Here is a 20,680-nt window from a genome sequence, read left to right on the forward strand (position 1 = left end):
AAGTCAGTACAGAGATTACTTGAGGAAGAATTAAGTGATTGACACTCACAGGGCATCTACTTGGAAGTTTTCACATCTCACACATGGTACCAGTGAAGCCCTAACCACCTTGGTAAGCCATGCTGAGCAAGGCCTAAGTTGTACCAAATGGCAACTTGGTCAAAGGGAAGTGTCAGCATTGTGGGCTGGAGTGGAAAATGAAGAGCCATGGTCTACAATGAGGCCACTTTCAGTCCTCTTGAAGAATGAGGTCCTTTGAGCATTCAGTCACATGACCAATGCTCTAAAGGAGTACTGTTTGCTCCTTTTCAACCTCATATTTCCTGATTCTAAGACAATTGTACCATCGTTGAAATCAGATATGTCTGTTAACACATGACGACTCACTGTTGATTTTGACCATGGGATTGATGAGATGTATGTGCCCATACCTCCATCTGAGACTTAGGCACAGAAATATGCATTCAGCTGAATAAAGCCTGTGGCTCCTGGTTCTCGCGTGTCATTTAAAAAAACAGTTCAAATGAGCGTCAAAGAACTACATGCAGACCATCATATCATATACTGTTAATAATAATAAAATTAAAGTTCCAATTGCTAAGAGAAGATGGTATCACAGTGTCAGCATTAGTACCACTGTGAGACTGAAATAACAGTGAATTTTAAACCTCGTGTCTTGGATTCACTGTGTCTTGGAGTCAATGAAATATGGTACAAATGACTGTATATTTTCTGCTCTCGATAATTCTGAGAAGAAAAGTCTCTTGCTTGTGATATTATTGATTTCTAATTTATTCTTTTTCCACTCTCTTTTTCCTTTCACAAATGGATACCAATCACATTTACTGCTGGACTGCAATATTTCTCCTTGAAAACACTGCTGTTGACTGAAATCACTTTGGGTGGACCAAATTCCCTCCTTGTTGCCTGCTCCTGAATGACCTCTTGCAAACCCCCAAATCTACCTCTTTGGCCAATCAAAACCTCCCTCGGTGTGTCCTGCTGCTCCACTCCCCCTCTCTCTTGCTGACTTCCGGAAAAGCAACGGAAGAGTCCTGGGCGGAAGGAGGCTTCTGTATGCTTGTGAAAAAGAACAATCTGTGTCAGCGGAAAGTTCTACAACAACTGTGCTGCAAAACGTGTACTTTCCAAGGCTGAGAAGCCTCCTTAGATCTTTGTTCGTGTAGACTTATAGATCATTCCATATTATTAAAGAGAAAAAAAAAGCCAAAAAATGCAAACCACCTCTCTCTTTCTTGCTATCATTTTTTTTTCTCTCTCTCTCAAGTTTGTGCAGGGAGATGGTGAACTGTTTTGTCAGAACTTCAATAGAAAAAAAAATAAACCTACAACAAGCCTACCTTTTATAACTGGATGTTTAGTGTTAAACAGCCAGAATAACAGAGACAGTATTGTATAACCAAAGTATTTGATGCCAAATTTTGACGTTAAAGTAATGATTTGATTTCCTGCCCTGGTTTGAAGGTCCATTTTATTCCTTTCCATTCACTCACTTGTTTCTCCTTTAAAATGCCTAAAGAAAATGTTTTTCAAAACAAACATCACAAGAGCACACACATAGGTCAGAATGAACAGAAAGCTTTTGCATCAGTCATTTTTCTGGCTTGAGTCTGCAGCCAGGGGCAAGGACAGGAAGCTGGATCTTGGGGTACTGAGGACATCCCGCAGAGTGTGTTCAGTGCCCTCGTCTTAGCGTTTCACGGGTCCACGGTGATAGCTTCGCACACATGCATTCTGGGTTTTTTGTTTGTTTGTTTGTTTGTTTTTGTTTTTGTTTTTGTTTTTTTGCACTTTTCTTACCTGATACGTTCGTTCTGCCGGCTTCATCAGGTAGACGTTCTGCCACTGGCTTTTCAAACACTGTCAACTGGGTTATGTTTTACACAGCTGGTAAAATGGATTGTTTTGTAGAGTCAAATTGGTGGGTAGAAGCATGTGATACCCAGAAGTTCTGAGGCTGACCCGGGTCCCCTGAAGCCTAGAGAGTCGCTCTGCAGGCCCTGTAACAACCTCTTGGTGCTAATCTAGCCATTCCGCCCATAGCATTTGTTTTCAACTGTCACTAGAAATTACATTTGTCATGGTGGGAGGCCTTCGAGTTATGGTGCAGGAGATTTCTCCCTGTGGTCAAAAGTTTCTAAGAGGTCCTGTATTTTTTAAGAAATGGAATTTATTTAAATACTATTTAAGCTCATGCTTATACTGGTGGGGCAGTGTTTCTCAATGGTGCTTAATACTAGTTGTCTCATCCTGTCATTGTAAGACAATAAAACTGGAAATTGAATGTGGGTGGCATGATTGTACCCCCAGCTCCTGGTTCTGTATTCTCTCACTCCCCTGTCCTTCTGTAACTAGGGCCATGTTCTTGTGAGCCTGTCCACTCACTGAATGTCACTGAGCAGGAGTTGGTCTGTCCGTCTGTCTGACTCAAAATGTATTCACTGATTTTTTTTCCTCTGATTCCATAAACATTTAGTGGCATCTAGAATACTGAACTAGAGAGAAACTACTTTGAATCTGCGGTTGAAAATGCTGAAACCTGACCAATATTTTTTGCAGTTCCTCAGAGAGTAATTGATAATCTCACTCCTTCATTTTTCCTATCAAATCTCCATGGTGACCTCAGTAACTTGGGGGCATGGGCAGGCATCCCCAGGCTCTATGCTTTGGAAAGCTGCACTTCTCAGATGCTGTGGCTTCACTGCTAAGAAGACAGAGGCAATCGTGGGAAGGAGCTGAGGTGTGGATGCTAAAGGCCCCGTTCACACAAACAAGAAGGAAACAGCCTTCCCTGAAGATATCCCTAGACAGCAAAGTTCTCTTCTAGCTGCAGGTAGATAGTGAACCCTTTAATGGCATTGTAATATTAGTGAGTCATGTGATTCATTAGTACCTTAGGAACTGGCAGGTTATTCTGGGCAACTTTTCCTCTTTCGAGCACTGTAGGTTCTTCTGGCACAAAAAGCAAAGGGAATCCCTGTCACAGAAGGCTCTTCTAGCATTCAAATGCACAGACATTAAATGAACAGATGCAAACACAAGCCAGGCAGATGGCAAAGACCTACATTTGCCTGCAAAGAAATCCAGTGGATTGGGCAAGTCTATACGATTACAGGCACAAGGTCATAATGAAAAATAAAATAAAATGAAACTGATGTCATTGTCCTTAGGCAATTAGCCAACACTATGACAGCAAATTCACTGGGGCCCACTGCCATGCATTCCGTTTTCCACTGACCATGCAGGTGCACAGCACAGAAGTACCGGTTTAACTACCAGTGTGTTACTGCCTCATCTATCTCCATGACATTATTAACTAGAACATAATGCTTTCAAAGTTTACGTTGATGTTATATAGTATGTATAAATATATATATTCATAATGAGTATATGTAATGGATAGCACAAAGTTTGGAGACGTGACAAATGCTCTTACCCTCTGGAGACAGAAGTCCTATTTTCTGTTTTCTTTTTGTCTTTTGATCTTTAATTCACTAATTAATAGTGACTTGTTGTTAAATCCAAATCCACTTTACTGAAAAATACTGTACATGTGTAAAATGTTCAGTTGTTTTTTTGTAAAATATAGAACAGTTGTAATTGATACTGGCCAAAATCAATGTTATTCCATATTTTATTTTTTCTATTAAATTAACCTAAGTTCCTGTTTACTTGATCTCTTCATACCCATGTGTAAATATCTCTGAAAGGCTTAGTGGATGAGTAAGTACTCTCATCCACATAGAAGCAGAATGTGAAGGGACAGTGGATATGAAGGGAGCATCTAAGTATGATAGGAAAATGAGAAGAGAGGTAGAAATGACCAGAAAGGAGAAGGAAATGGCATACAGAACCCATGACATTCAGACAGCAATGTATATTAAATCTCATTTTTAGCAAGTACATACCAAAAATTGCCTATTAAAACTTGGCATAGCTGTAGCTACCTAGTCCCCAGTATCGAGGCAGTAGCTGAGCCAATTCTGCATAGATAAATGGGGTGTGTGTGTGTGTGTGTGTGTGTGTGTGTGTGTGTGTGTGTGTGTGTATAGGAGTGATCAAGGATATATAATAAGTGTAAAAGCTGTGAAAAGGAAAAGGAAAGCTTCACTTGCTGACATCCTATGTGAATTTGCCAGTGGCTAACCCTGAACACCTAGCGGATGAGTTTGTCCAACAGAAATCTCTGAGACTTGGCACTGAAAAATGAGCTAAAACAAGCAGTGGGTGTATATTCTTGTGGACCTTGCTTGAGATGCAGTCACTTGCCTGGTGGTTCATTGCTTGGCATTTGTGCAGAGAAATGAATAAGAAATCAGCTAAAGCAGCAAGGGGAGTTCCAGCCAGATTAAAACATCAGAGAATACATAAAGCATTAGAGGGAGCTTCTACAATCACACAGTCCCGATATGAACACAACTGGAATAGATGTTAGTGACCACAGCAACACACACTAAGAATGTAACACATATATCCTGATGGGCACATAGCCTCTCCTGAGTCTGAGAAAGACTCCAGAGCAGGGGTACATGTGTTGTCCTGCTTACCCATTAGGACACTGAAGCATATAGACTCCAAACTAATTGAGATGGCAAACTGACTGTCTCAATAATAACATTTAAATAAGTCACATACTTGTAGGTGGATCACTTAGTTATATTTAGGCTGAACTGGTCAAGATTGAATTCCTGGAGCATACAGAAGTAGAATTGACCTTTGACTGTTACTGTCCAGGACTCTCGGTCAGGTTCAGGGGTTGTGATCAGGTCTTTTTGTCTGCCAATTAAAGAATTAAAAGGCAGGGAAAGTGTCAAGCAGGACAGGTACCAGCTTGAGAAATCTCAAAGACAGCAAACAGGAGCCGACAGAATTAGTGCTTTGGGAATGGCTTTTATTAGGGGTGAGGCACAGAGAAAAAGACCATCTGCAGAGCAGAGGGCAGGTCTGAGAAACCAAAGAGCAGCTTCTCCTTGAGGGTTGGCATGGTTAAAGAATTTGAAGGCTCTTCTCTAATTCAGGATTGGTCAATTTGAAGAAAGGCAAGATGGCTGATTGACCAGCAACTGTGGTATACACATGTTTTGACCCAGCCTTGAACTTACTGAGCCAGTCCACCATCAGAGGCCACACCAGCAGGAAAATAGAAAAGCATTTGTTTTTCAGCTGCCAGATTTTTATACCAGGTCCAAAGGATAGGGAAGAAGCCAGCCATCTTGGAAGTTGATTATCTTTATTAGCTAGTCATGGCCCCTCTTGCTATCTGTTTGCCTCTCAGGGAGTCTGTATAACTCCCAGACACTCTTCACAAGTAAGTTTGCCACATACAAGAGGTTCAGGTCAGGTTTTAATATAACCGGTACATTGCTGCAAAAGGCATTAGTTCAACTTAACAACGGTGTAGTCAAGAAATGACTACACCTTCCCATTTGCTGCTATCCCTTCATCTCTGCCCTGTCCCACCCTAATCACACTTGCAAAATTCTCAAGTCCCCCCACCCCAATGGAAGCCCGGGAACCAAGGTGGCCTTCCCGGGCCCATCAGGAAGCTGCAAGCCATGAACTCTGAAGTGAAGGGAGCGGATTGGCTTTGTGACTACTGTGTTAAAGCTTCTCTGTCCAGCGGCCAACACTGTAGGCACATTTGAGTATGGAAATACACAGTTCCTACTCTCTGCACCCTTCCCATCTGTATACCCCAGTAGAAAGACTCTCAAAATGCTCACATGGAGAACTATTCATTCTTCGGTGTTTATATTATCATCCAGCCTCACCCAGAATACCAGCAGATAGCAGCATGTTAACCAAGACCGGTGGCAACCTTAAAACTGCTCTGGCCAATCGGATGCTGCCTCCTTCCGTTCTCCACACAAAATGGCAGGGGGAAACCAAGCTGCAGCTTGACCTCACCTTCACTGGGCTCTGGGTCCTAGACTCGGAATATGTATATAACACAGAAAGCCTAAGCCTGCTTCTCTTCTCTAGTTAACATCTATTTCCAGATGCTCTTGTTGCCAGCCCATAAAATCCAGCGCTCTCCATAGAGCCCTTTAGAGCCTTTGACATATTCAGCTGGGCACAGCCAAGATGAAGTGAATTGCACTGTGGCCCATGGGAGCTCCTTGGCACCTAGCAGCAGACTCTAATCCACATAACCACGTCTTCTCGTCATCACTAGAGGTGACGATCCAGGCGGATTCAGTTCTTTGGCAGGAAAGAGGCAGTTATACATCAGGCCAGAGCATGAGTGGTGGTATCGGATCCTGTCCTCTCCCTCCAGGAGACTCTTCAGAAGATGATTTGGCAGGTTTTCTCCTTGGGTTGGTTGGTTTAACTTCTGGGACAGATTTTCACACTAGTTTAAGCTGGCCTTGAACTCAGCATTCCTCCAGCCTTAGCTTTCCCATTTACTGGGTTGGTAGGCATGAACCTCCATGCCTGGCCTTGGCTAGGTTGTTACTGAAGGATTTGCTTAACAAAATCTCTTCCAGTTGGTAATTGTTTGGATACAACTGATAGTTTTGTTTTATAAGCAACAAAAGATATTTCTAGAAAATTCCAGGCACACTTTCTGAGCTCCATATTGAAAGTTCCTTGAACTTTTGCTAACACTTTTGTGTACTTTTAAGATGCAATGCTTTAAGATTAAAATGCTTTTATTTAATTGGATACATACAAAAGTCACCACAGAGATGAGTTTTCTGACACAAGAGTTACTGCTAGTGGAAGGTGAGGCCAGGACTCCAGCCACCACTTCACCTTTGTGCCCCACACTGCTTCCTTTTCTAAGAGTGCCAGAGTACATTAAGTTCATATTACATATGTTGAAAGGTGATCAGGACTCCTTTACTGAGAAAAGATAGAATGTGTACTGACCCTTTGAACTTGGCTTCTTTTTTTTTTTAACTTATAAGTCCAAATAAATATAGACTATACTTTCTGACACACACCAATCTCTGAGGTTCTTACCTTCTCAAGACTGACCTTCTAATGATGCAATACAAACAAAAGACTTGGCTGTAATGTGAGACTATATAAAGGGACATAAACTGTATTGAGAGTCCAGAGGAACAAGCTCACTTTACCAAAGACATGTTGGTGTCCCTTGTCCTTGTACAACCTGCCAAGGCCATCCCAAAATAGCTCGAAACATTCCAGAGTTGGCTCTAATGTGCACAAATAAAGCTGCAAAGGTCAAAATCCAAATGATATCTTAATTAAATATCTGTAAATTGCAACACGTCAAACTAGTGAGTTGTAACTCCACTCTTAAGGAATAGTGTATAATTAAGTTTAATGTAGGATGAAGGTGAATTTTAATGATTGATACAATGTGGAGCCGCGGGAGGTTAAAGCAGGTAGGCTGCTTGGGGACCTTAATAATGCCTTGAAAAGGCGGGAGAAATTCAGCATTTACTCCAAAGGCCACCTCTCAGGGAGGACACTGAGGTGAGAGCTGGAAGAATACTTCACAGGGGAAAAGCAACGTGCACATCCTGTCTGCTTTCTCCGCTCTCTCCAAGGAGCATTCAGTCTTACTGCTTTAAACTCTATCTCTACTGATCTACTTTCCATAGCAATTACAAAATACCTGAGGCTGCATACTTTTTCAAGACAATGGGCTTATTTAGCACAATTTTGGGCACTAAGAAGCCTACCCAGCATGCCACTGGTTTATTGAGTCACATATACACATAACCATCCACACTCCTGTGCTGCACTGCATCATGGTAGAAGACAAGGCTTGAGTTCCTTCCCATAGGATAGAAATGATCATACAGTGAGACAGGAAGTCATTGAGAACTAGGGACAGAACAGGCTTGCCCTTTTTTTTTTTTTTCAACAATGGAGACATGAGAACTAGCTGGGATACCATGACAACGCTCTTAATTTATTACAAGGGCCTTGTCTCAGTGGCTTCCTAATAATCTCCACCCCTGAGCATCTTTCACCAGTTAACATCACACACTAGGAACCTACCTGTAGCATCCTTTTTTCCTAATCTCTTTCCCTAGATTTTACAGATTCAACTAACTACAGGGACTTGCCCTTCAGATATCTGGTAGGCACCAAAACAGCCTTCAGACACCTCAACCCCCCCCCCCCTTCATCACTGCCCCTGTAGCTCTCTCCCTCCTCAGTAAAGAGCTGTTGCAAATCCACTCAGGTGCCCAGCACTCCTCTTTTCTACCCCAAATCTAACATAACAGCAAAGTGCCACTGACTAGACTTCTAAAAACCTCTCTTTCTTTTTTTTTATAATGAAAATTTTTTAAATATATTTTATTGATTTATTCATATTACATCTCAATTGGTATCCCATCCCTTGTATCCTCCCATTCCTCCCTCCCTCCCATTTTCCCCTTACTCACCTCCCCTATGACTGTGACTGAGGGGGACCTCCTCCCCTGTATATGCTCATAGGGTATCATGTCTCTTCTTGGTAGCCTGCTATCCTTCCTCTGAGTGCCACCAGGCCTCCCCATCCAGGGGACGTGGTCAAATATGAGGCACCAGAGTTCGTGTGAAAGTCAGACCCCACTCTCCACTCAACTGTGGAGAATGTCCTGTCCATTGGCTAGATCTGAGTAGGGGTTTGAAGTTTACTGCACGTATAGTTTGAGCAGGACCCCGGGGCTCAGATCTGCCCATCATAATGTTCTTCCTGTAGGAAAACCCTCTCTTTCCATGGCCCATTTCTGCCTGTTCCGTGAGCCTTTGTGCGGGTTCTCGGCCTTTCTACTGTACCTCTAGCTTCTCTTTTACCCCTGCCCCATCCGCATAGCAGACTGCCAGGTTACATCTCTCATTTAATTCAGAATGAAACCTGAACTTCCCTGAGATCTTTCTGCCCTCACCCCACCCACGATGCCCTCTCCTTTGGCCTCATACTCTGGCCATACCAACTTCCGTTGTGTCCTTCAAACAAAACCTCACCTTTACACCTCAGGATGCCAAACCTTAGTTTAAAATGAAAATCCTATTTCTGTTAGGAGATAATGCATCACTTTGTCATGCTCTCCCCCACCCTCCTGCCTGGGATACAATGCTGAGGAGGAGCTGCAGGCCACTTGTGTAGTGTGAGCTCAACCTGGCCACATTTCCCTTCTCACAGCCAGCATCACATGACATTCTGGACACTCATTTGCCTGTTTACTGTCAGTCAACTCCATGCGAGCTGGTGCCACACTGTCCAGCTTATCCACTGCTGCCCTTTACTTGTTTAGCCGACTTTCTTTAGGAACAGTTTGTGTAATAAACAGATAGGGAGGCATCAGAGAAGAGTGGCAGTTGATTTGAGTCTCAAAGGATAGGCAAGGTTTTTTATAAACCAGAAACACCAACCTTAGGGTCCTTAAAAAGGGTACTCAAGAGAATTTATGCAAAGCCACAGGGCCACTTGAAGGACTGTGCAGGGAGGCGGCAGGCGGAGCAGGCAGCGTGTGCAGCTGGAGTAAGGATTCATGGACCGTTGCCTTCCCTCCATCTCGTTCACCAGAGTCATCAGGCCTCTTGAGAGAGGCTAATTGACTTGCCCAAGGACCCCATCAAGTCACCTCTTGGCTTCTTGCCAATGTGTTTAGGAAGCAATCATTGAGCGATAGTGCTGAGGGGGACATACTTGCTTCAGTCTCCACAGGGCTAATGGCTGCTTTGAGCCAACTGATGAAAGGCTCGGGGACTCAGCATCGTAGCTCAGTGGCCAGTAGAGCTCTCACTAGAAAAGTAGCCTGCAGCTCCTCCTCTGCATTGTATCCCAGGCAAGAGGAACATGACAAAGTAACGCATTATCCCATATCAGAAATCCTGTGAGCCCTGCTAGCAAACCTGGGGTAATAAATTCTAGGTGTTTTCAAACAGACTTTTGTTGCCCCCTGAATCATATTGGTTCTAAAACAATAAAAGATAAACTATCAGAAAAGGGCAAAGCCTATATTCCATAAGGAAATGAATTTGTATATGGCTTACCATTATAAGAGCCAACAAAATGACCTTGACCATCTCTGAGCCTTGGAAAGACACTTCTGACTCCAGGGTCTTAGATTCACTTTGGGTCTCTCACCTTGACCGCTCTAGTCCTACTGCACCTACATCAAGTGATTTTACAATGGGCTGTTAGGAAACTGCTTATTGGCCTTATTCAATGCACACTTGTATCACCTCGCCCTTGTTTAAGCTTCACACAGTCCCCATAGACTTTCAGCACCTCAAAACTGACTGTGACTCCACCCTCTGTGGACTCCTGAAAATACAGTTGAGATTTTTTTTTCTGCAGCTTGAAGACCCTGTCCAGTCTGGCATGCCATACTTCACTAACCTCACCTCACACCTCCCTCTCCTTCCCCTGCCTTCTGCCCCGCACCTTAGACCTTCCCCACAAGGTATTTCCCCTACTTGACTTGACCCTAGTTGGCCAGCCATGCTGGCTGACATGTGTTAGCCAGGCTTTGGTCACTTCAGTTTCTGGCCATTAAAAACAAGGTTAGGTTCCTTACTTGTCTTTTTTTCATTCTTGTTAACACACGTTAATTGTACAAAATAATGGGTTTTGTCGTGATATGTTCGTGAACATATAATGTTCCTTCATTGTATTCCTAGCTCACTTTCCAACTCTGATTCCCCAACATGTTTTCCTAATTGTCCCTTGCTCCCTTAGGAGCTGCCATAAAAGTCTCTACCCCATGTCAATTATACTTGAGGTTTCTTGTTATCTACAGTAGCATTTGATGGAAATAATTCTCACTACGAAGTGTCCTCTCTGAGTGCAAACCTGATACACAAAAGACAATACACGGTGTCACGTGGACTGAGTTTTTGATAGCTCTTCCATCAATAAGTAAACAACAAAAAAAATATGACTGCATAGTTTAGTGAATAACTGAACAAATGCCAATTTTAAAAAGTAACCATATCCCAGATACTGGGGTAACTAAATCTCATGTGTGGCTTTAGGTGATCCCTACCTTTCCCCGCACTTTTTTTTTCCCCTCTCCTTTCATATCATCCCTACCAACACTTCATCTCCATGTCATTGTAAAGGAAGAAGGAAGCTTCTTGCAGTTTCTGTCACTTACCAGAACTGGCATGTAACACCTCAGCACAAAGAAGAAATTAAAGCTTCAGAATAAACCTCACTACTGAAGGAGACATCACAGCAGAGGGGCGAGTACTGTTCAGTGTATTGTCTCCTTTTCTCATTGCCATGACAAAATATCTGATAAAAGCTACTTACCAAGAAAGGGTTTAGTTTGTCTCTTAAGGAGGAGAGGTTACCATGGCACCAGGAAGGTAAGGCAGACCATCACACTGGGTCTCCAGTGTGTCAAGATGAATGTAGATATTGGCTTGCTTTCTGCTTTTTATGCAGTAGGGTAATCTAGCTGATGAAATGGCACCACTGACATTCAGAATGAGTCTTCTCTGCCTAGTGAGTCCTTGTGGAAAACACCCTCATAGACGCACCCAAAGGTGTCTTTCCACAATGATTCCAAATCAAGTCAAGTTGACAGTGAAGCTTACCCCTCGGGAGTAAGCTGTGGAAACCCAAATATATCCCCCCTGGAATGTGAGATGTAGTCACAGCTGTGAAGAGACCATAGAGAAGAAATGAGAGGTATACTGAACAGTCTGATTTCTATGAAGGAAAAAAAAAGATGGTGAGGTGAGGTGAGGTGAGTGAGGTGAGGTGAGTGAGGTGAGGTGAGTAAGGTGAGGTGAGTGAGGTGAAGTGAGTGAGGTGAGGTGAGTGAGGTGAGGTGAGTGAGGTGAGGTGAGGTGAGGTAAGGTAAGTGAAGTGAGTGAGGTGAGGTGAGTGAGGTGAGGTGAGGTGAGTGAGGTGAGGTGAGGTGAGGTGAGGTGAGTGAGGTGAGGTGAGTGAGGTGAGGTGAGTGAGGTGAGGTGAGTTAGGTGAGGTGAGGTGAGTGAGGTGAGGTGAGGTGAGGTGAGTGAGGTGAGGTGAGTGAGGTGAGGTGAGGTGAGTGAGGTGAAGTGAGTGAGGTGAGGTGAGTGAGGTGAGGTGAGTGAGGTGAGGTGAGTGAGGTGAGGTGAGTGAGGTGAGGTGAGTGAGGTGAGGTGAGGTGAGTGAGGTGAGGTGAGGTGAGTGAGGTGAGGTGAGTGAGGTGAGGTGAGGTAAGGTAAGTGAAGTGAGTGAGGTGAGGTGAGTGAGGTGAGGTGAGGTGAGTGAGGTGAGGTGAGGTGAGTGAGGTGAGGTGAGGTGAGTGAGGTGAGGTGAGTGAGGTAAGGTGAGTGAGGTGAGGTGAGTGAGGTGAGGTGAGTGAGGTGAGGTGAGGTAAGGTAAGTGAAGTGAGTGAGGTGAGGTGAGTGAGGTGAGGTGAGGTGAGTGAGGTGAGGTGAGTGAGGTGAGGTGAGTGAGGTGAGGTGAGGTAAGGTAAGTGAAGTGAGTGAGGTGAGGTGAGTGAGGTGAGGTGAGGTGAGTGAGGTGAGGTGAGGTGAGTGAGGTGAGGTGAGGTGAGGTGAGTGAGGTGAGGTGAGTGAGGTGAGGTAAGGTAAGTGAAGTGAGTGAGGTGAGGTGAGTGAGGTGAGGTGAGGTGAGTGAGGTGAGGTGAGGTGAGTGAGGTGAGGTGAGGTGAGTGAGGTGAGGTGAGGTGAGTGAGGTGAGGTGAGTGAGGTGAGGTGAGTGAGGTGAGGTGAGTGAGGTGAGTGAGGTGAGGTGAGTGAGGTGAGGTGAGGTGAGTGAGGTGAGGTGAGTGAGGTGAGTGAGGTGAGGTGAGTGAGGTGAGGTGAGTGAGGTGAGGTGAGTGAGGTGAGGTGAGGTGAGGTAAGGTAAGTGAAGTGAGTGAGGTGAGGTGAGTGAGGTAAGGTGAGGTGAGGTGAGTGAGGTGAGGTGAGGTGAGTGAGGTGAGGTGAGGTGAGTGAGGTGAGGTGAGTGAGGTGAGGTGAGTGAGGTGAGGTGAGTGAGGTGAGGTGAGGTGAGTGAGGTGAGGTGAGTGAGGTGAGGTGAGTGAGGTGAGGTGAGGTGAGGTGAGTGAGGTGAGGTGAGGTGAGGTGAGTGAGGTGAGATGAGTGAGGTGAGGTGAGGTGAGGTGAGGTGATGAGATGATCAGCAACTGACCTTAAGCTAGGGAGAAAGCCTGAATTGACCAGCTGGGTCCAAGATTGAGGGAATCACAGACATCTGGTGAAAGAAAGAGGCACAAGAGACATGAGGCAAGCGGGAAGGGCCAGAGAGTCATGAGGAGAGGGAGGATGTGACCCAGAGGTGCTGCTCAGAAGATGGCAGACATAGCGACAGAAGCCAAGAAATTCAGGTAGCTCTAGAAATAGAAACCAACCTGCCACCAGCTGTCAGCCAGGTAAAGGGTTCCACCTGAGCTCTGGCCAGAACCTGCAGGAGCCTGGCTCCAGGCCTCCAGGAAGGACATAGGCTGCTACCACCTTGACATCATGTGTAAAACCCAGAAGAGAGAAACAATTAGGCTTCAATGTAGCCAGACTTCCAGCCTACAGAACATGAGACACTGGCTGCTTTTGAAACCACTGCACTTACTCTGCAGTAGAAAACTAAGGTAATTATCTTAGATCAACGTCATCAGAAGATTGTCTGTCACATCACAGATGCAGATGAACCTCCAAGGTGACATGCCGTTTCTGAGATAATGTGGTTCTGAATTGTCTAAAGCCACGATGGCCAATGTGGCCCCTCCTGCTTTCTATTTACTTTATGTTTACTTTTATTTATACATGTAAGGTGTCTATGTATGTGTGTGTGTCTGGCTGGCTGGCTGGCTGGCTGGCTGGCTATGTGGTGTGTGCGTGTGTGTGTGTGTGTGTGTGTGTGTGTGTGTGTGTCTGTGTGTCTGTGTGTCTGTGTGTGTCTATGTGGCTATTTGTATGGCTATGTGGTGTTTGTGTGTGTGTCTCTGTGTGTCTCTGTGTGTCTGGGGGGCTGTCTATATGGCTATAGGGTGTGTGTGTGTGTGTGTGTGTGTGTGTGTGTGTGTGTGTGTGTGTGTGTGTGTGTACGTGTGTGTGTTACCTGTGAAGGCCCAAAGAGGGCACTTGGTCCTCTAGAGTTATAGGTTGCTGTGATCTGCCCACCATGAGTACTGGGAGCCTCTGCAAGGACAGCAAGCTCCCTTAATGGCTAAGCCATCTCTCTAGTTCTTATTTGATTTTGAAATAAGGTCTCACATAACCCCAATAGACCTCGAAACTCATTATGTAGCAATGGCTGACCTAGAATTCTTTATCCTCTTGCCCTCACCTCTCAAGCACTGGCATTACACCCTTGTTACACCACACTTGCCTCAGGTTCTTCAAGGATGAACACTGAGGAACCAGGCAGCTGGGTACCAGTCATTGTCTAACAAAACTGAAGCAAGTTGACGGCTCTTCAGATCAAAAGAATGCTTGATGGTGAACAGCTACCAGCACTGCAGTCTATAGCCTCTCAGTCTCCTTCACCTGGATGCGTGGTGGAGGGTGCCCTGCCCTTGCAGTCTACAAACTCTGAGCCTCATCCACCCGGATGCATGGTGGAGGGTGCCCTGGCCATTTGTTGACTGATGGACTGGGGCTAAACACCCTAACTCCCAGCATGCTCTTGTGGCCCTCTGCAGCTCATCAGCCACAAGCAGGCCAGCTCACCACTGAGCTGTGCCTTTATGTCTTTCCCTCAGTGAGATGAAGTCCTTTCAGCCAACTTTCCAGGCCTCTTCTCTTGAGCACTCTGCACAACTAGCTGTGCTTGTGGCTGATGGGCAGGAGAAGTGCCATCCTTCTCCTCAGACCCAAATTGAATTTACTGTGCATTTCCTGATAACCTGCTAAGGTTCGCTGCCTGAGCATGCTTCTTCCACATTCACTACCTGGCAGAGCAGAAACTTGTTCCTAGGGCAGGTTGGGATGGTCATTTGTCCTCTAGAGACCCTGTCATCAGCCAGGGCTTCTTACTGAGTCCCCTCTGACAACACAACTGCCTTAACTGCCTCTTTCTTGCCCCATCTTCTGAGCCCAGCTCACCAGGCAGGTGTCCCCTGCTGCTCCCACTATGAGGAAGAGGCTGGGTTGAACCTTGTATATTTTGAATACCATTCATCCTTTCCAGGAAATGGTCCAGTGTTGTAATGACCATCCAGAGAATCCTGAAGGAGGCTGCCTGGCTTCAAATGCTAGCTCTCTTGCTTACTAGCAGTGTGATTGATTATGGGAAGTACATACTTCTGAATGTTTCCCCATTTGAATAATAATATGGAGACATCCTTAGGATTAAATGACAAGGCCTGTATCAGGCACAATAGTGATGGCTCTTAATACTATCTAAACTACCAATTTAACATTTATCCTTGATTCCTCCTTTCTGCTTATAACCAACCCATGACCAAATCTAATCACCTTGCCTCTGGTTCTCTCTTGAGAACCTCTTCCCTCCATCCACTGCCACACTAGGTTAGCCATCTCCATCCCCACTACCATCTTAGCTCAGCAACAGCGCCACTTGCCTCTGCAACTGTGAGCCATCCCCTTACACCTTTGACAGACTCAATTTAAGAAAAAAAACAAAACCACAAAACAGGATGTAAAAATGCAATCTGAGCTCACACCTCTCCGGCTGAAACCTGTTGCTTCTGGTACTACCAAAGGCATCAGCAGATCCTGAAAAACCTGACCCCACTCCTTTATCTCTATTCTTCCTTCCATCCTTCCTCGTGTTCCCCTCCCCCTAACCACCATGGCCATCCCTGGCCTTCCTTTAGTGCGCCACATTAGCCACGTGTGTCCCTGCCTCTGGCTCCAGACTATAAACATGGCAGCATTGACTTGTCTTCACTAGTAAATCTCTCGTGCTTAGCACTGTTCATGCCATAAAAGATTTGCTCAATGGATTTTGAAGGAATTGATGGATGAATGAGTTAATTTGATATATTGTGACACAACTGTAGGGTCAGGACTAGTAGGATGGCACTTCTGTCCGTTTGACTCTTGTTTGGGAGTAAGGGGGATGACAATTAAATTATGTAACATCAGAAATGGCAAACTGTTGGCCAAGGTAACTGCTGGTCATGCAGCCTTTTGTACACATTCCAAACCCTGGCGGAAGCAGCCAGGCCAGGAGAAGGCAGGAGTTCGCATAAGTAAGTGTATATACATCACTGTAAAGCTAGGGGTGCTCACACATATTACGAACCTCAGCCTCAGAAGGCTGAGCTAAGAGAACTGGGAGTTAGAGGCCAGCATGGGCTACACAGAAAGATCCCATTTGAAAAGCAAAACAATGAAGATACAACTGAGTGGTAGAAAGCTTCTCTAGTATGTGCAAGGCCCTGGGTTCAATCCCTGGCATGATAAAAATAGAAAGAGACAGGGGTAGGGAGGCAGGGAGGGAGAGAGGGAGAGAGAGGATGCTACAAGTCTAAAAGAATGCTGTCAAAACACAGCAACTAAAAGAGACTGGGCCAAGACTGCAGGGCAGAACTGGAGCGCCTGCCGGTTTTAGGCAGTGGGGGATCCTGATTTGTTCTATTCCCAGGACAAAAACAAAACAAAAAGCTGCAAATGCCTCTTTCTCTACCCTCACCACCCGATAGCTATCATTTCTTTAGATCTGCTTTCTACAAAGGTCTATTTTCAATTTTTTTTCCCCACAAAAGTACACAAAGCTTTACTTGCTACTCTTCCCCTACTAGGTTAGCTTTTCTTTTTCTTTGTCCTTAGTCAACCCACTGCCTCCCCATTCTAGCTCCCCAGGACTCACAGACAATGACCCAGAGCTGAAAAGTGAAGGGCAGCCCGTGGGGCTCCCACAGACACAGGAAGAGGCAGGCGGGCATAGACGTGAGGCTTCTCAAACCATGAAGGGCTCCTGGGGTTGCCTGGAGCAGCGGGAACCACGTGGTCTGTACCAGAAACACTGGTGAATGGATTTGCATTGAGCAATCCCCAAGCTTGCCGCGTGTCTACTTCATGAGGCCAGCAGAGTACAGAGGCATGAAATCTACCTTCTGATACTAATTCCCTCCTGCCCCCAATTTGGGATGTGTATACTCTGAGCTTCAGGTCATGGCAGTCCAGTCTCCCTGTCTGTCAAAGGCCGAGAACACAAGGAACCTGTCTTGTCCTGGAAACTCCAAATGTGCTTGTACTTCAAAACCACAGCTGAGTCAAGTCATTATCAACAGAGGTATCAGTCTGCCAGCGGCATCTCAGGCTAATGTACACACAGCTTTAAATTACAATGGATATTATTTCTATTTTAAGATATTTTACTAATATTATGAATATGAAATTTTTAACAAAATAATATTCACATCTTGCTGTGAGTGTTATTGTCACCTCCCTCTCCCTGAAAGTCCATGAGAGCATGCACTATAGCCCTGTCATGGCATAGGAAATCGCAGAATGTCTTTGCAGGGTTGGCACAGTATCCCAGGGAAGTGAGAATCCCAAGCCATCAGAGGATTCTGGGAAGACTGGCTGGCACAGAGGAGAGCTGCATCAGAATTACTCAGAAATCTCATTTGGTCAGCATCAACTCCGCCTCAGGATTTCTAATTCAACGGGTCCCGTGTACAAGCTGAGAATTCTGCTCGTGATGAGGTCCTAGTTGATACTGATGCCATTGGCCCTACCTTGAGACCCACCAACATGGGTGTTAAATAGCAGACCTACTAGTTAGACTCAGAGACTCAGGTTTAAGTCCCAGTGTGGCCACTAACCGTGTAATCTTTGGTCAATCACTTATGCTCTCTGGTCCTCAGCTTTTCTTGTGTATAGAAAGGAGACAGTAATGACATCATTGCTAAGACTCCAGTGAGACACAAAGCACTCAAAAAAGTGCCCCTTCCCCTACTGTCTCCCAATGTGCTGGCTACTGTCAACACACACTTAAAGAGGAACTTACGTTAGCCTACAACTTCAGTCTGAAATCAGCTGGATCCATTGCTGTGGGACAAAGGCAGTAGGCATGACAGGAGTAGGCTACCAAGGCTGTGCAACTCACAGTGGCTAGGAAGCAGAGAGCTAGAAGTAGCTGGGGCAAACTGTATCTCTACAAGTTATAATCCCAATAAGCTACTTCTTCCAATGAGGCCCTCCACCCTCCTTCCCATCACCTTCTAATACCATCATCATGCAATGCACCCCCTTATGGGTTCATCCACTGATGAAGTCAGAGTCCTCAAAACAGAAGCGTTTTTCTCCCAAACCCACCAGCCAACAGCCAAGCTTTCAATATTGCAAACACAAGCCATAAGAGGAAACTGTAAGTGTGGTTCTGTTGGGGCTGCCATGGCAACACTTGAGTGGTAAGCAGTGTAGAGCCAATTCCTCTCTAGAGATGCCCTGCCCACAGGCAATGCTAAGTGAATTGCCAGGTGTTCACTTGACCTCCTTACAGAAAAAGCATTTATAACCCAACATTTCTCCTAGAGGATGCTGCCTGTGTAGATTTGTGGCCTGACAATAAGAAATTAAGTTCCTCATCCCAAGCCACATAGTTTGCAATGGGCAGAGCTCCCAAGTAAGAAGGGCACAGCTTAGTCTGTGACACCAACTCACACTGGCAGCTTTGCTCTATAATCTTCCTATAGCTGCTGCAACAAATGACGCCAACTTGGTATCTTAATACAATATGTGTGTATTCCCCAGCTCTTGAGGTCAGTACTTGTATCTCACTAGGTCAAAGCAAGATGCTATCAGGCTCACCTCCCACAGGACTCTGAAGAGACCTTTACCTTGCCATTTCTAGAGATGTATTGCTTGAATTCCTCTGCTCATGGTCCCTTCCCCCATTGCCCAAGACAGCAACAGTGCTTTAAATCTCCCTTTCTCCTGGTCGTTGTAATACTTTCTTCTATAATGAGATCCCCCCCCCATTTCCTTCCATAAGGATGCTAGTGATTATATTGGTGCAGCCAATAACACCAATAATAACTAGCCCCATCTCAAGATTTTTAATGCAACCACATCTGCAAATTATCTTTGCCATGTAAGGTAGTATTGATAAGCCAGGTCCTCCATGTTTTTGAGGGGCATTATTTTAGCCCACTACAGTTGGATCTATCTTTTACCCTCTGAGCCACCATTTGTTTTCAATAGTGAAATGGAAAGAAAAATATATCATCAGGGGAATATTGCCATGTGCTATCCACTGAGTCACTAAAGAAATATCCACTGGGTTGCTAAATGCTTGCTGCTACTCTGTTTTACATTTAAGTAGTATTAACACATTAGCCCTATTCATTCAACAAACAGCCAATAAACACTTACGCTACACTAAGCCTTGGTGTATAAAGCTATAAGGAGTGAAGAAATGCCCTACCTTTGTGGCTTTCGCGCTGTAATAGAGACAGACGGGGTGGGGTGCCCAGGGGTTTGAATATATACTATGAAAGAAAGTTAAAAGCCAAGTATGGTGGCATTTGCCTTTAATCTCAACCCTCAGGAGGTAAAGACAGGTGAATCTCTGTGAGTTTGAGGCTAGCCTGGTCCACAAACTGAGTTCCAGAACAGTCAGATGTGTTACACAGAGAAACTTTGTCTCAGGACAGAAGGAGGAGGGAGAGAGAATGGGGGGAGGAGGGAGAGAGAATGGGGGGGAGGAGGGAGAGAGAAGCCAACTAAGAAAAGAAAATGGAAAGGAATGTTCTACAATGCTCCTTGGTTAGCAAAGAGTAGGTTGCCTGGGGTGGTAGGAAGAGATCACCTAGGAAATGCTAGGAGTGCTTATGTGTCAAAGCCTTGGATGAAAAAATGAGAGCGATGTCCTGGGGGCATGGTGAGCCTAGATGCCACGTAAAGGAGTCTGGATCATAGTATGTGCTCCTCTGGGGAGGCTGCAGAGAAGTTGAGAGTTGAGCCTCTTGCTATTCTGCTGCCTGCAGTCATATGAGGATCTTTTGCAAGGAGTCGTGAAAGCTCCAGCCTCCTTATGGACGCTTAAATACCAAACTCCCAGAAAAGGACAGTGGCTTCGGTTCCTTCAAGACTCTTTTTCTTGACCTTCTTCCTCATTGAAGCCCTTATGATTCGTGCTTCTGTAACTTTACTTTTGGAGTCTCATAGTAGAGTGGCCTGTCAGTTCCCTCAGAATCTCTCATTTTTTTTCTTTATTTAAAATACATTTTATTGATTTATTCATATTACATCTCAACTGTTATCCCATCCCTTGTATCCTCCCATTCCTCCCTCCCTCCTATTTTCCCCTTACTCCCCTCCCCTATGACTGTGACTGAGGGGGACCTCTTCCCCCGTATATGCAAGGGGCATGTCCCATGAATGTCTTCACTTATCAAGAAAGTGGGACAGAGGGGAGGACATCCTATTGGGACTCTAGGTGAAAGAAGCATGGGAGAATGGGGAAATAGAAGGATCCAGAGGGTCCTAGAAAGCTACAAGAAGAACATTATGATGGGCGGATCTGGGCCCAGGGGTCCTGCTCAAACTGTGGCACTAGCCAAGGACAATACATGCAGTAAACTTCAAACCCCTGCCCAGATCTAGCCAATGGACAGGACGTTCTTCACAGTTGAGTGGAGAGTGGGGACTGACTTTCAGAGTCTCACTCTTAAATCATTTGTTCTTAAAGATATTCTTATGCCCCTGAATTCTATTTTACCCGTTTCTTTTTGCTGTTCTTCTCATATGAAAGCTTTAAAAGGTGAAAGATGACATATTAACTAGTAGACTCTTATGGAGTAATAAC

General features: G+C 45.1%; 1 protein-coding gene across 4 annotated transcripts in view; it reads left to right on the plus strand.

Annotated features, from left to right (window-relative positions):
- PCSK5 (proprotein convertase subtilisin/kexin type 5) overlaps nt 1-20,680 on the plus strand; it is a 440,201-nt gene that overhangs the window by 304,174 nt on the left and 115,347 nt on the right. Inside the window, exon 21 of one of the 4 annotated variants that reach the window (XM_084770011.1) lies at nt 1,043-3,690. The exons of the other annotated variants lie outside the window; for them this stretch is intronic. Coding sequence (XP_084626137.1) covers nt 1,043-1,158 — 116 coding nt within the window. The 3' untranslated portion in view covers nt 1,159-3,690. Of the gene's footprint in view, nt 1-1,042; nt 3,691-20,680 lie in introns of those variants that run through there. 4 annotated transcript variants of the gene reach the window in all.

This window comes from Acomys minous (assembly GCF_964271855.1).
Source record: "Acomys minous genome assembly, chromosome: 2".
NCBI classification, from domain to species: Eukaryota; Metazoa; Chordata; class Mammalia; order Rodentia; family Muridae; genus Acomys; species Acomys minous.